Here is a 13,195-nt window from a genome sequence, read left to right as displayed (position 1 = left end):
CAAAGCAGTTGTTGGCGAGGTGCTCCCAGACAATGAGGTCGAACAGTTCATTGTATGAGGTGACCTTGCTCACTTTTATCCATCCTTCAAAGGCTCGGCTGAAGAAGTCCACGTATTCGACCCACGTGGTACCGGGGAGCTTCTTGCAGTCCCGGAAGCGCTGCCGGTACATCTCGGCTGATAGTCCGTAGCGTGTGAGTAGGGCTTCTTTCATGTGGTCGTATGATGTCATCACCGCGTCGGGGAGTTGCAGCAGGGTATCCCGGCCCTCGCTGAGGAACCTCCCCCATAGGCCGGCACCCCAATCCTTCCGGGGTACCCGATGGGAGGTCATGGCTACTTCGTATGCTCGGAACCATTGCTGGATGTCGTCATTTTTATAGTACTCCTTGACGACATCCTTGGGGATATGAACCTTTGGCTCGGTCAGTGGCAGAGCGTCCCGGGATCCGGGGGTGCTGGTCTCCCCCGTTTTGGATTTTAGTTCAAGTTCCTTGAGGCTCCTCTCGTGCTCGAGGGTTAGTCGTCTCTCCTCTAGTTCCTGATGCCGTTTCTTTTCTTCGATTTCCTCTTGCAGCCGTAGTTGCTCCAAGGCTATTTTCTTCTCCGCCAGTAGGAGCTCACCGTCCAGCCGGAGTCGGGCGAGGTCCATTTTGTGTGTCCGGACCCTCTCCCGTTCTCGCATTTCTTCGTGGGAAAGGCTGGCTTCTGGGACGTTTCGCCCCCCATCTGTCGGGGTTGGGGTCGGCAGGTTTCCGTCCCGGGCCGAGGTCCCTTCAGCTCGGGGTGGAGTGGTCTCGGGTTCTGCCCAGGCTTTCAGGGCTTTCTGCATTTCTTCCTTGGTGCCCAATCCTGTGGTTGGGATCCCTTTGTCCTTGCAGAATTGTTTCAGTTCTTTGTGGGTGTATTCTTCCTACCTTTCCGGCTGGAAGGTTGCGGCCACGGTTGCTTCTTGGCCGTCCATGGTTCCCTTTTCTTTTTCCGTCTGGTTAGGTAGTGGGTGCGTTACTTGCCTGTACGATTGCGTCTGGCTCGGATCCCGTCGCTGGCCACCAAATGTTGGAGGGAGGACCACCGGGGAGTCGGGGAGACTACTCCGGGGCACCTTCCTACCGCAAAGTTATAGCCGAGCGCCGCTGAGAAGCCCCCTAGGGGAGGTCCTTCTCCTATGATCGTACTAGGCCCAGTAATACCACCACACAGGACTCCGTATCAGTTGCTTAACTTGGTTCTTTATCAATAGTAGTACGTTCAATATTTACAGTGGGATCGAGGGATCCGGTAAGAGTCTCAATGTCTTTAGAGGGATAGGGTAGCGGGACAGTCTTAGTACCAGCCAGGTACGGGAAGGCTCTGTGCCAGACCTTGAGTGCTGGTCTCAGAGCGGCTCGGACGTGGGGAGCCGCGACGGCGTCTGCAGGGCTCGGGTGGTAGTTCCGCTTGGGTCGAGCTGCGACACAGTCAGCAGGGCTCCGGTGGTAGGTCCGCTTCGGTCGAGCCGCGACGAAGTCAGCTGGGCTCTGGTGGTAAGGTTCAACAAGGTCGGGCCGTGACAGCGTCAGCAGGGCCCCAAAGGTTCGTGAAGGTCTTTAAGCACGGTGGAGCCGCGACGTCGTCAGCAGGGCTCAGAGTGTGGGTTCAGGATGAGTCTTCTTCCGTAGGGTCAGCCGCGATCCGATCAGCAGGGCTCTTGACTCCAGGATACAACTGTTGTCCTGTTGTCGGGTCGCCCCAGATATAGGACTGGAGCCCTTTGATGTCCGCCCCCCCCGGCCTCTCCGCCCGGGGGGGCGGAGAGGCCGGGTAGGGAGCGGCCAGACGCCCAGCAGGAGAGGCGCCAGGCCCCAGAGAGCTGTGGGGCGATCGCACCTAGGTGTGGAAGGACGGTTGGGGGTCCCATCGATACTGCCCTCCGCCGGGAGTGGGAAGGGTTCACGTGGTATCCCCCTGGCCAGGGGTTGGCGCCTCGATGTCGGGCCTCGCGGGGACCGAGGCCGGGTGAAGCGGGGTCACGTAGGTGGTTGCGTAGAGTCACGTACAATCCAAAATGGAGGAGCCCCGAGGTGCATGGGACCTCGTGCGGCTTAGCAAGGGGGAACAGGACCACGCCACGAGGCCGGCTCCAACAAAAATACATATATCAGTCTCTAAAATCTATAAATGTACAGTTAACACTCATTCAAAGGTTGTCCATATTAACAGCTGCCAGTTTGCTTTTATTCCTCTAGGAAGTATTGTATGATTTATTGGCCTGATTTACAAAAATAAAAGAGAGAATACAAGTGCATTTAATTCAACAGTAACTGATTTAAATTCTAATTGTTAATAGCTTTTTCATAAAGATCTATTTAAATAAAAGCATACAGATTTTTCAAATCAAAAGTAAAAATGCAGTTATTAACAACTACTAAAAATATTGACAGTTTTGTTCATTGCATGATGCAGAAGAAAAATTGCTGTTTTTAATTACACTGCATACCAAAAGAAATGTGTGAACAACGTGTAGCATGTTTAATTTAAATATTAATTTGTATGGCTACTTAACATAATTCATATCCTTAATCCTTGCAGGCCAGTGAAGAAAGCGGAAGCCTGACATCTTTCACTTTTCCTGCTACTACATCCAGCATGCCTGATATGTCGGAAATTGAACCTAAAACACAGGCCTGTAAGATTTATTTTGTGTGTTATTTTGTGATTTTACTTGTATTGTACTTCATAGAATTAATCTGTTTTCAGATTTGCAGTGTAGACAATTGGATGATCTGATTTTTAATTATGATCTTTCCTGCATGTGGCAAACATGTTTATTGATCTGAACACTAAGAGGTGTTTGACATTAAAGGAAATTAAAATGCCTACTTATTGGAGAAGCAGATCACCTGGCTTTCAGACATTCATCGTGACAGTGACAAATAGCAAAACAAATTCATGAAGTCTTTCACAAATACAAATTATATACTGCTCTATACAATACAGTAGGAACACAGAGAAAATTTAGAACAGAGTTCCAAATATTATTAGCTAAGGTTGAGGTTCAGAGCTTAGGTACCAATGACAAATGTACTGGCATTCAATTTCAGTGATGGTGGGGGATCGTGTTTAAATCAATAATGTGAATGTTTTAAGAAACAGAAGGTATAGTCTGTGACAAAATCCCTCGATTAATAGTAAGTATTTTTACAGTTCTGTATTTGCAATGATTGGCATATATCAATAAGGTTCATGTTACATTATATATGAACGCAATGGAACAATTGTTCTGTCTACAACATAAACATTTTTTTATGATTTCTCTTGGTTAAGCAAAATGACATGCTTGGCTTTTTAAAGTGGACATCACTTTTAACAACTTCGATAAGTAAATCATGGCCATTCAAATTTGATTTGATATATAAAGTATGTTTTGCTTCAGTGTTAATTATGTTGCATAGTACTGTTGTACTGGTTCCCCCTCAGTTCCATCTAGAGAACCAAGAGAGCATGCAGTAATAGAAACTGAGATTATGTGTCTTTTAGTTTTATTGGTATATCATTCTACTACTGACTCAAAAACAGAATCACAGTTGAGGTACTTTTTGTTTTTTCTAAAACAGCATTCCTCTTTTACGTTACAATTTTACTTGATGATAATTGTTTCAGTTATACTAGAGATTAGCAGAGCAACTTCTCTAAAATAATTTATTAAGCCAACATTCTCTGTTGCCCAGTATTACTCCCTGCCTCTCCCTTACCTGCAGGCCACTGTTCCACTACTCCTTTGGTAGCCATCAAACTTTGGTTCTGTCTAAGTAGAACACCAGAGGAAATGTAGAAATTGCATTTGTTGACCGTGAATTTTATCCATTGTTTTGTTTCAGCTTCTGAAATACAAGGTCTCAGGACTGTGGAAATTAAGAAGGTATGTTGTAACATAGAAAAGCAGTTATTGACAGAATATCAAATACACACATACAAAGAGAAGAATGTATTTACATCATCGCACATTGTCATTAAACATGCTTCACAAGAAACGGGAAAATCTATGCCATTGACTGCAAGTTCTGGTTGAAGTTGATAGTAATAATTATATAAATGTATTTTTAAGTAGGTCTTACCACAGATTCTGCTATTTCATGTACCGCAGATATCAAGTGTTTCTCTTAAATTAGTGGTACTCAGTTTATCAACTTCAAAAGTTCAGAAGGTTGAATCCACTCTTCCAGCACTGGACCTGCAAGTTCCATTTTACACTTAGATTGCAAATACCTGTGACTAACAAACACGTGTTATATAGCTAAAGCAGCACAGCAATTAATTTCACAATGTTTGCTAAGGAATTGTGCATTGAAAATACTATTGGTGGTAGGTTTGTAAGCTGTTAATAAACATCCTTATTAACTGCATATCCGAATTTTCCATAGTAACGGTATTTCTAAATAGTAAAATAAACAAACCTGGTATGAAGACACGGAGAATATATAGAAAAGCCTGCTACATAATACTGAAGCAGCTTTCACTTGTGTCCATCTTAAAACAAGAAAACATGATATAACAAACTGATGTTAAGTGAAGCAAAATGAATTTTATTTTAACTATTGATACTCTGAAGTTGGTTTACCATGTCTAACTTCCTCCACAGCATTGGGATCAATTGCTTATAGCCTTAATAAAATGCCTACTTCAAGAGCTGTTTTAGGATTATCTAAATACACTTGTGAAGTTGTCTTTAATACTGAAGATTCGCCTAAACATATGTAATGCACCCTCTCCCTGTATAAACACAAGCATGCCACACAACAGCTGATCAAAGACAAAAACATACGTAAACTGATACTCATTGGCAGAGACCCAGTCTGCCTTCCTATCAAGAAGATGACCTCTCAGATACTGAGAGGCTGTATTTATATTTGCAGGTCAGACAGTATTCATCACTGCTAACACATTTGGAGACATAAATCTAGACGTCTCTTTACAACTCAGTTAGTAATGTCTAAGCCACCAATTCTAATCAATCCTGGGTTTCCTGGTTCCACCTGGTGATGATATAATTAGACCTAGTAGACAGAATAGCATTATAGGTGGAGTAGTATTAACACATAGCAACTAAAACATAGCAACAACCCGGCCTGCAAAAAAAGAAGTACATCTCATTTCACATGCATCAAACTTTTAAATGTCATGAACCTTCTCCCTTAACCCAACTATTTAATTGCATTTTTATCTATACTCTCTCAGATGACAAAAAAACAGACCTCACGGTCAGTATAACAGAGCAACAAATGCTAAATAATTACAGTTTTCATCTTTAAGACTTTAATATCAACAGAGACAACACATTTAATGTGCACTCAATTGTTCTCTAGAAAGTTTTATCCTAATATAACTTAGTGGACCAAGTTAAATTCTGAACCTATTTATCCTCGACCAGATTAATGTAAATTATTACAATCCCATCAAAGTGGATTGTTTGGTCCATTTCATTATCCCACCGGATATTCACATTCAGTAGGTGCATCCAGCATCGCACTCTTCAGTTTAATTTGGCCCCAAGGGATCTGTCAAATGAATCAAAGAATATAAAATAGCTTAAGCACTTGAAGACTTCTCATGTGACATGTTAATATCCAGGAAAATGAATTTTTTGTTCTCCAGCTACAACATAGCTGTGTTAAGTCTTGAACACAATCATGAAAAAACATATGACCTTGATTCGTCCTTGATAAGTTTTGTATGCTGTCCTATATACCCAGTGAATGGCAAAGGTTCAGTTTACTTTGATGTCTACTATTTGAATCATTATGATTTATATGTAAAATTACTACAAATATATTTTTAAAAAGCTCATGATTTGAGAACTTTTAAAGAAAAGGCAAGTATGTATATTTAAGAAACAATGGAGAGCCAACAAATCAGCTAAATCTGTATTGGTCACTAAACAGATGCTTAAAAATAATGTTCGAGGCATATGAGCTGTAGATCACACACTCATGCATAGATCGCCATCTGGTGTTGGGCCCGGATGTTTGCACTTTGTTGTTGTCCTGGAAAGTCTTTTGGAAGTCACAGGATAGGTAGCTCCTCCTTTGGAAAATAGTGGGCATGGGCATCGGCTCCATCGTTAGAATGTTTTTTCCGCCATCGGGCTCGGATGTGTTTATCGCGCTCCAGTTCAGTGCCACTACCGATTAAACTTTCGACACACAATCCTTCACCCTTTTCTCCGGTATTGTTCCAATCGCGTTCCCTACTCGACGGGCATCTCTACATCAAAGTCTTTGATTCTGGTCGTCGAAGAAGGCCTTCGGGCCTACCCATGGCTTTACATCTGGCTCATGGAAAGGACTCCTTTTAAAAAGTGTCCATAATGTGGATCCAAGTTTACACACACAGATCTGCATGAGGTGTGTAACCTCTGCCTTTCACCGGAGCACGAGGCCAGAGACTGCCCAGCTGGTGCCTCTTTCCGCTTCAAGAAAGCTATCCGGGATCGTCGAGCTCGAAGAAGCATGGCTCGATCGTCGACATCCATTCCCGACGACATCTTCCAGGAGGGCGTCTATGTACCAGAGCAGGAACGGGTCGAAAAAGGCCTCGTCAGCGCCTCCGAAGCCAACGACTCCGACATCGAAGATATCACCCCGGGCAGCGAGTCATAAGTAGTGATGTTGACCCCAACCCCCTTCCCCCACCCCTGAAAAAGGCTTTAGTAACACCTTCACATTTGGGTCTAGGTGCACACCGGGACAAGACTTCCCACGTCCTGCATTCGGGCCCGACAAAGAAGTCAACACATAAGCCTTCAGGCCACTCGGGATCGAGTCAGCCTGCCGTCGGTGCCGAAACCCAAGCCCCGGCACCCAAAAAGAAACTGTCGTTCCCCTCTTTGCCAACCACTGGCTCCGCATCCACGCACTCGGCACCTAAACCTAATGGTACCAACCCCTTGACTCCGAAAAAGTCATCGAACCGAGTAAAAAGTCACTTCCGAAGAGTACAGGTTCTCAACCTACGGAACCGAAAAAACACTCTGAACCGAAAAAACAACCGGTTCCACAGGCTCCTTCAGAAATTAAGAAATCTCACGATGCTAAGCCTAAACAACATAAATCGGCTCCAGATTCGGCACCACGCAAACCTTTGGAACCGAAAAAATCGGCACCAAAAGACCAACCTCCACAAGAAGAGCTTTTTTGACCGGATCCAAGGCAAAAAACTCTTCTTAAAGACCCAAAAACAGGTCAACTAATTCTCAGCTCCAAGAAGAGAACAATGGACATGCCTGTTCCGGCTCCATCTCCACCAAAGAAGAGAGACATTGCAACATCTCCTCTCAGATTACCTTCTCCACCTCCTCCCCCTCCACCTCCCCCTCCACACCACTCCCCTACTCCATCTCTACTCCCCTCGCCATCTACTCCACCTCAGGACGATGATGACACTTCTGGGGACGGGGGGGGGGGGGATGGTGCAGACGATGAACCATTAGGGGATCCTAGTCAGCCTTACACCCCAGGCGACCCATGGGACAATTATGGCACACCAGATGTCCCTGATGTACCACAAGACGACATTTATCCCTCTAGACCTTCTCCCCCAGAGGATACTATGGGATTCACCCAGCTCGTTCACCGAGCTGCACAATACCACAGGGTAGCTTTACATACAGACCCTGTGGAGGAGGACATTCTAATGTACACATTTGATACATCACAAAGGTCCACTACTGTTCTCACTGTGTTAAAAGGAGTAATTAAACATGCACCTGAGGTGTTCAAAGATCCTGTTAGGGCTAGGGTTATTAACCCCAGAATAGAGAAGAAATATAAATCTGCCCCAGCAGACCCTGTTTACATCAAGAGACAAATACCATTGGATTCCTTAGTGGTGTCCAACGCCAGAAAGCGGGCCAACTTACGAACATCAGGCGATGCTCCCCCTCCTGACAAGGAGTCAAAACTCCTGGACGCTTCTGGTAAACGAACAGCGTCACAGGCAGCCATCATCTGGCGTATCGTCAACACACAAGCACACTATGATGAGTTGGAAACCCTATTACAACACCTCCCAGACAAATGCATGGCAAAAGCCAACAACCTCATTCAAGAGGGTAAACTTATAACAAACACCTCCATTCGTTGCGCTCTAGATATCGCAGACACAGCCTCCCGAACCATCAATACAAGTGTCCTCTTACGTAGACATGCATGGCTACGCATTTCAGGGTTTAAACCAGAAGTTCAAAATACCATACTTAACCAACCCTTTGATCAAGAACATCTGTTTGGCCCTACCGTGGATTAATCTCTAGAAAAGATGAAAAAAGACACCAACACGGCGAAATCAATGGGAGCCTTGCAGTCGCAAGCTCCCAGACGTTCATTTCGTCGCTCCTCTTATAGGGGCACCTCCAGAGGATACTCCTCTGACAACCCCTCCACGACATACAAAAGTCCCACCCAAACAACTTTTACCAGAGGTTATCATAGAGGAGGCTACAGAGGCAATAATAACAAAGGCAGAGGCAAAACTAACAATACGCGCTCCGCCTCCCCCCCCCCCACCCAGTGACTTCCCTCCACTCCCCCTGGACCATTCCACTCCGGTCAGGGGAAGACTGCTACAATTCCTACCTGTCTGGATCAACATCACTACCGACAGGTGGGTGAGACAAATTATTCAAACTGGTTACTGTCTATAACTCACCTCTACTCCCTCAAACATACCACCCAGACAGCGCCCAATGTCAACAGAACATTTATCGCTGCATAAGCAAGAAGTGCTTTCCCTCCTCCATAAACATGCAATAGAACCGGTTCCCCTGCATCAGCAAAACACAGGAGTTTACTCCCTTTACTTCCTCATTCCAAAGAAGGACGGAACCCTGAGACCCATCCAGGACCACAGACCCCTAAACCTTTACATAGAATCAGACAATTTTCACATGTTCACGCTTCAACAGGTCCTTCCTCTGTTCTCACAAGGCGATTTTCTTGCCACCCTAGATCTCAAGGACGCCTACTTCCATATTCCCATTCACCCCGCTCACAAGATATATCTCAGATTTGTAGTGGACGGTCAGCATTACCAATTCAGGGTTCTCCCATTCGGAGTCACCACAGCACCCAGAGTCTTCACGAAATGTCTAGCAGTAGTTGCAGTTCACCTAAGAAGACAACAAATTCACGTCTTCCTGTACTTAGACGACTGGCTCATAAAAGCCAAGTCATACAGCCAGTGTGTAAATCACACACACGCCACAATCCAACTACTCCACGACTTAGGATTCACCATAAACCTCACAAAGTCTCACCTACAACCGTCCCACATTCAACAGTATCTCGGTGCCACAATAAACACCTCAAAAGGCCTTGCATATCCCAGTCCACCCAGGATAGAAAGCATACAAAGTATCATTACAAAATTCCAACCACAACACTCGCTTCCAGCTCGAGTGTTCATGCAGCTCATAGGGATGATGGCCTCTTGCATCTTCATAGTACCTCATGCCAGACTCCACATGCGTCCCCTACAGGAATGCTTAGCACGTCAGTGGAACCAGGCTCAGGGTCAGCTGACAGATCTGGTGTTGGTAGACGGCTGCATACATCACTCTCTGCAGTGGTGGAACACACAAAACCTTTCCAAAGGGCGACCGTTAATAGAGTCAATTCCACATATTGTACTAACAGCAGACGCATCGCTCACCGGCTGGGGAGCTCATCTATTACATCATACCATGCAAGGCAAATGGACACCTCAGCAAAAAGTACTCCACATCAATAACCTGGAGTTACTAGCAATATTCCTAGCATTAAAATTATTCCAGAAACAAATATCAGGCAAAGCTGTCCTAGTCTGCACCGACAATATGACAGCAATGTACTACATACAAAAACAAGGCGGGACACACTCCCTACAGCTGCCTCAATTAGCGCAGAGCATATGGAGGTGGGCTATTCCTCAAAACATTTTTCTCCTAGCCCAACACGTTCCAGGAGTCCAAAACAGCATATAGCGGATCTGTTAAGTCGTCAAACACAACAGATTCACGAGTGGGAACTTCATCCACAAGTTCTTCAACCGTATTTCCAAATGTGGGGCCAGCCAGAGATAGATCTCTTCGCCACACATTTCAACACAAAATGCCAAAGCTTCGCTGCCAGATATCCACACCCATTGTCCAAATGCAATGCGATATGGATGAATTGGTCAGGCAGATATGCCTACGCTTTTCCGCCTCTCCCACTCATTCCATTGGTGGTGCGGAAACTACAGCAACACTCGCTAACACTCATCTTAGTTGCTCCAACATGGGCCAGACAACCATGGTACACAACACTGCTGGAACTATCAGTAGTCCCACACCACAAACTACACCTCTCCCCACGTCTCTTAACACAGAACCGTGGAGAGATCAGACACCCGGACCCAGCACAGCTCAACCTAGCGATCTGGCTCCTGAAGTCTTAGAATTAGGTTACCTTAACCTACCCCCTGACTGCATGAATGTTATCAAAGAGGCTAGACGCCCGACCACTAGAGCCTGCTATGCAGCCAAGTGGAAAATATTTGTAATATACTGTAATAACAACAGCATCAATCCTTTAGATGTGTCTATTCAACACATCATATGTTACCTACTACGTCTTCAAAGGTGTAATCTAGCATACACATCTATTAGGTTGCACCTCGCTGCCATAGCAGCTTACATACAAAATAGACAACACTTGTCATTATTCAGGGTACCTGCCATTAAAGCATTTATGGAAGGCCTTAAAAGAATCATTCCTCCTAGGGTACCACCCTCATCAGTGTGGAATTTAAACAATGTCCTCACAAGGCTAATGGGCCCTCCATTCGAACCTCTGCATAAATGCGAACTACAATTTCTTACATGGAAAGTCGCTTTCCTTGTGGCCATTACTTCTCTTAGAAGAGTCAGCGAGCTACAAGCTCTAACTATTCAAGAACCATTTTTACAACTTCATCATAACAAAGTGGTTCTCAGGACAAATCCCAAATTCCTTCCTAAAGTTATCTCTCCTTTTCATCTCAATCAGTCTGTTGAGGACAAAACCTTTTCGCAAAACAAAACAGCTCTTTGTATCCTTCTCACCACCACATGAAGGCAATCCCATATCAAAATCCGGGATCGGAAGGTGGATTGTCAAATGTATACAAATTTGCTATCACAAAGCAAAGCGTACATTATCTATTCCCCCTAAAGCCCACTCTACCCGGAAGATAGGGGCTTCAATGGCATTTTTAGGGAACATTTCCTTAGATGATATCTGCAGAGCAGCTACATGGTCTACACCGCACACATTCACAAAACACTATTGTGTGGATGTGCAGGCAAAACAACAAGATAGTGTGGGCCAAGCTGTACTTAAAACACTATTTCAAACTGCTGCAACAGACACTGGTAATTGCCGCTAAGGAGGAGTACTGCTATGCAATCTAAGCATAAGTGTGTGATCTACAGCTCGTATGCCTCGAACGGAAAATGCTACTTACCAGGATGCATCTGTTCTTGGCATGTAGAGCTGTAGATCCACACACGCCCACCCACCTCCCCGGCTACCTTTATCTGTTCCAGTATTATCTTATTTAGATACAGCATACATGGACATCTTTTCTGTTCCTTACAAAACTCCATCATTTCCCTTCTTGGCGAAAAAACAACCTTAACGATGGAGTCGATGCCCATGCGCACTATTGTCCAAAGGAGGAGCCACCTATCCAGTGACTTCCAAAAGACTTTCTAGGACAACAAAGTGCAAACATCCAGGCCCAACACCAGATGGCGATCTATGCATAAGTGTGTGGATCTACAAGAACAGATGCATACTGGTAAGATGCATACTGGTAAGTAGCATTTTCCTATCGTCTCAACCAAATCAAATTATATTCACACTAAACTTAGCCCGTATAATTATTCCAGATTCTTCATCTTGATGCTTAAACAGATTTACACTCAGACACAATCCTTATGCCACAAATGTCTTCAATTTTTTGGCAACACAATTACTGTAATCAGTCAATCTGTGTGCACATAAGACATGCCCCAACAAGAGCATCATTAGCTTCGCTCCCAAGCACCTGCTAGTGACAATTATCCCACTGGCTGAAGAATAATTACTCAAGGTCATCAAATCTTTATAACTAACTTTCCTCTAGGAAGATGACCAAGTCCACATCATCAAGAAACACTTCCAACTATTTAGCAAACCCTGATAATATTAAATTAACCGTTAGCGTAAAGAGTGCCTGGTTTCCTCAAATCTGGGCTTTGCCCTTTCCTAAAGATTCAGGATTGCCTCAACTAACTCTAACTATTAGCAAGTGTCCCATTTAGTATAGTCGAGCATAGACAATGAGATTGCACAATCCACTTGTTATACATATTGAATAGCGCATGATGCCTTCACCATATGTCATGCGTCACTGAGGCTGTATTACCAAATAGCAAAACTTAAAATGCTGTATGACATACACTAAAAGTTAAATAATGGGGATCGCTGCCTCCTGGTCCTTTTGGACCTACCTGCAGCATTTGATGCTGTTGACCATCATAGATTCAGTACAGCCTTGAGTGTCACATGTGTCTAAAGTCATTGGCTGGTTTTCCTAGCATTTCTCTAATGGCAAACAGATGATCAAATTTGGCGACACCTCAATCCTATCCTTATCACCTGCTGTGTTCATTCACACTGTGCTTGCGCCAGTTCTGTGTAAGGAGCGGCTAAAATCCGAATGAAAGGAGACCGAGGTTACAATTCATCAGTATACAGATAATAAACACAGATACCTAAAAACCACGCTTCAAGATGTCCATACTCTAAAAAAGTGTCTTGCTAATCTGCACAAAAAGATGTTGCTCAACTGTTTAAGACTTAACTTTGAGAAAGCAAAGTTTGTTCTTACTGAGGACCACCACTTGACGCTACATTCATCAAGGCTTAGCTCAGAACTTAACATCAGTTTTTTTGTCTTACATTTGCTAGCAAAATCAAATCACTGTGACCAGGGGTCGACCCTCATCCTGACATGTATTCTTTAATCGAACACACAGACAGGTCTCTGAGTGCTTTCTTTCACTACCTGAAAAACTCAGACCCTATCTGTATCCAAAGGACTTATTTAATATAGTGCAGGCACTGATGTCATCCTGGATTTACTATAGCAATGTGTTGGGTATTCCTGGATCCTT

General features: G+C 44.4%; 1 protein-coding gene across 1 annotated transcript in view; it reads left to right on the top strand.

Annotated features, from left to right (window-relative positions):
- MPDZ (multiple PDZ domain crumbs cell polarity complex component) overlaps positions 1–13,195 on the top strand; it is a 798,673-nt gene that overhangs the window by 693,953 nt on the left and 91,525 nt on the right. The window contains exons 44-45 of the mRNA XM_085633687.1: positions 2,572–2,668; positions 3,861–3,901. Coding sequence (XP_085489813.1) covers positions 2,572–2,668; positions 3,861–3,901 — 138 coding nt within the window. The remainder of the gene's footprint in view (positions 1–2,571; positions 2,669–3,860; positions 3,902–13,195) is intronic.

Source organism: Triturus cristatus, chromosome 2_1 (assembly GCF_964204655.1).
Source record: "Triturus cristatus chromosome 2_1, aTriCri1.1, whole genome shotgun sequence".
In the NCBI taxonomy this organism is placed as follows: domain Eukaryota; kingdom Metazoa; phylum Chordata; class Amphibia; order Caudata; family Salamandridae; genus Triturus; species Triturus cristatus.
The sequence above is the reverse complement of the archived record's forward strand: the minus strand, read 5'-3'. Positions and strand labels throughout refer to the sequence as shown.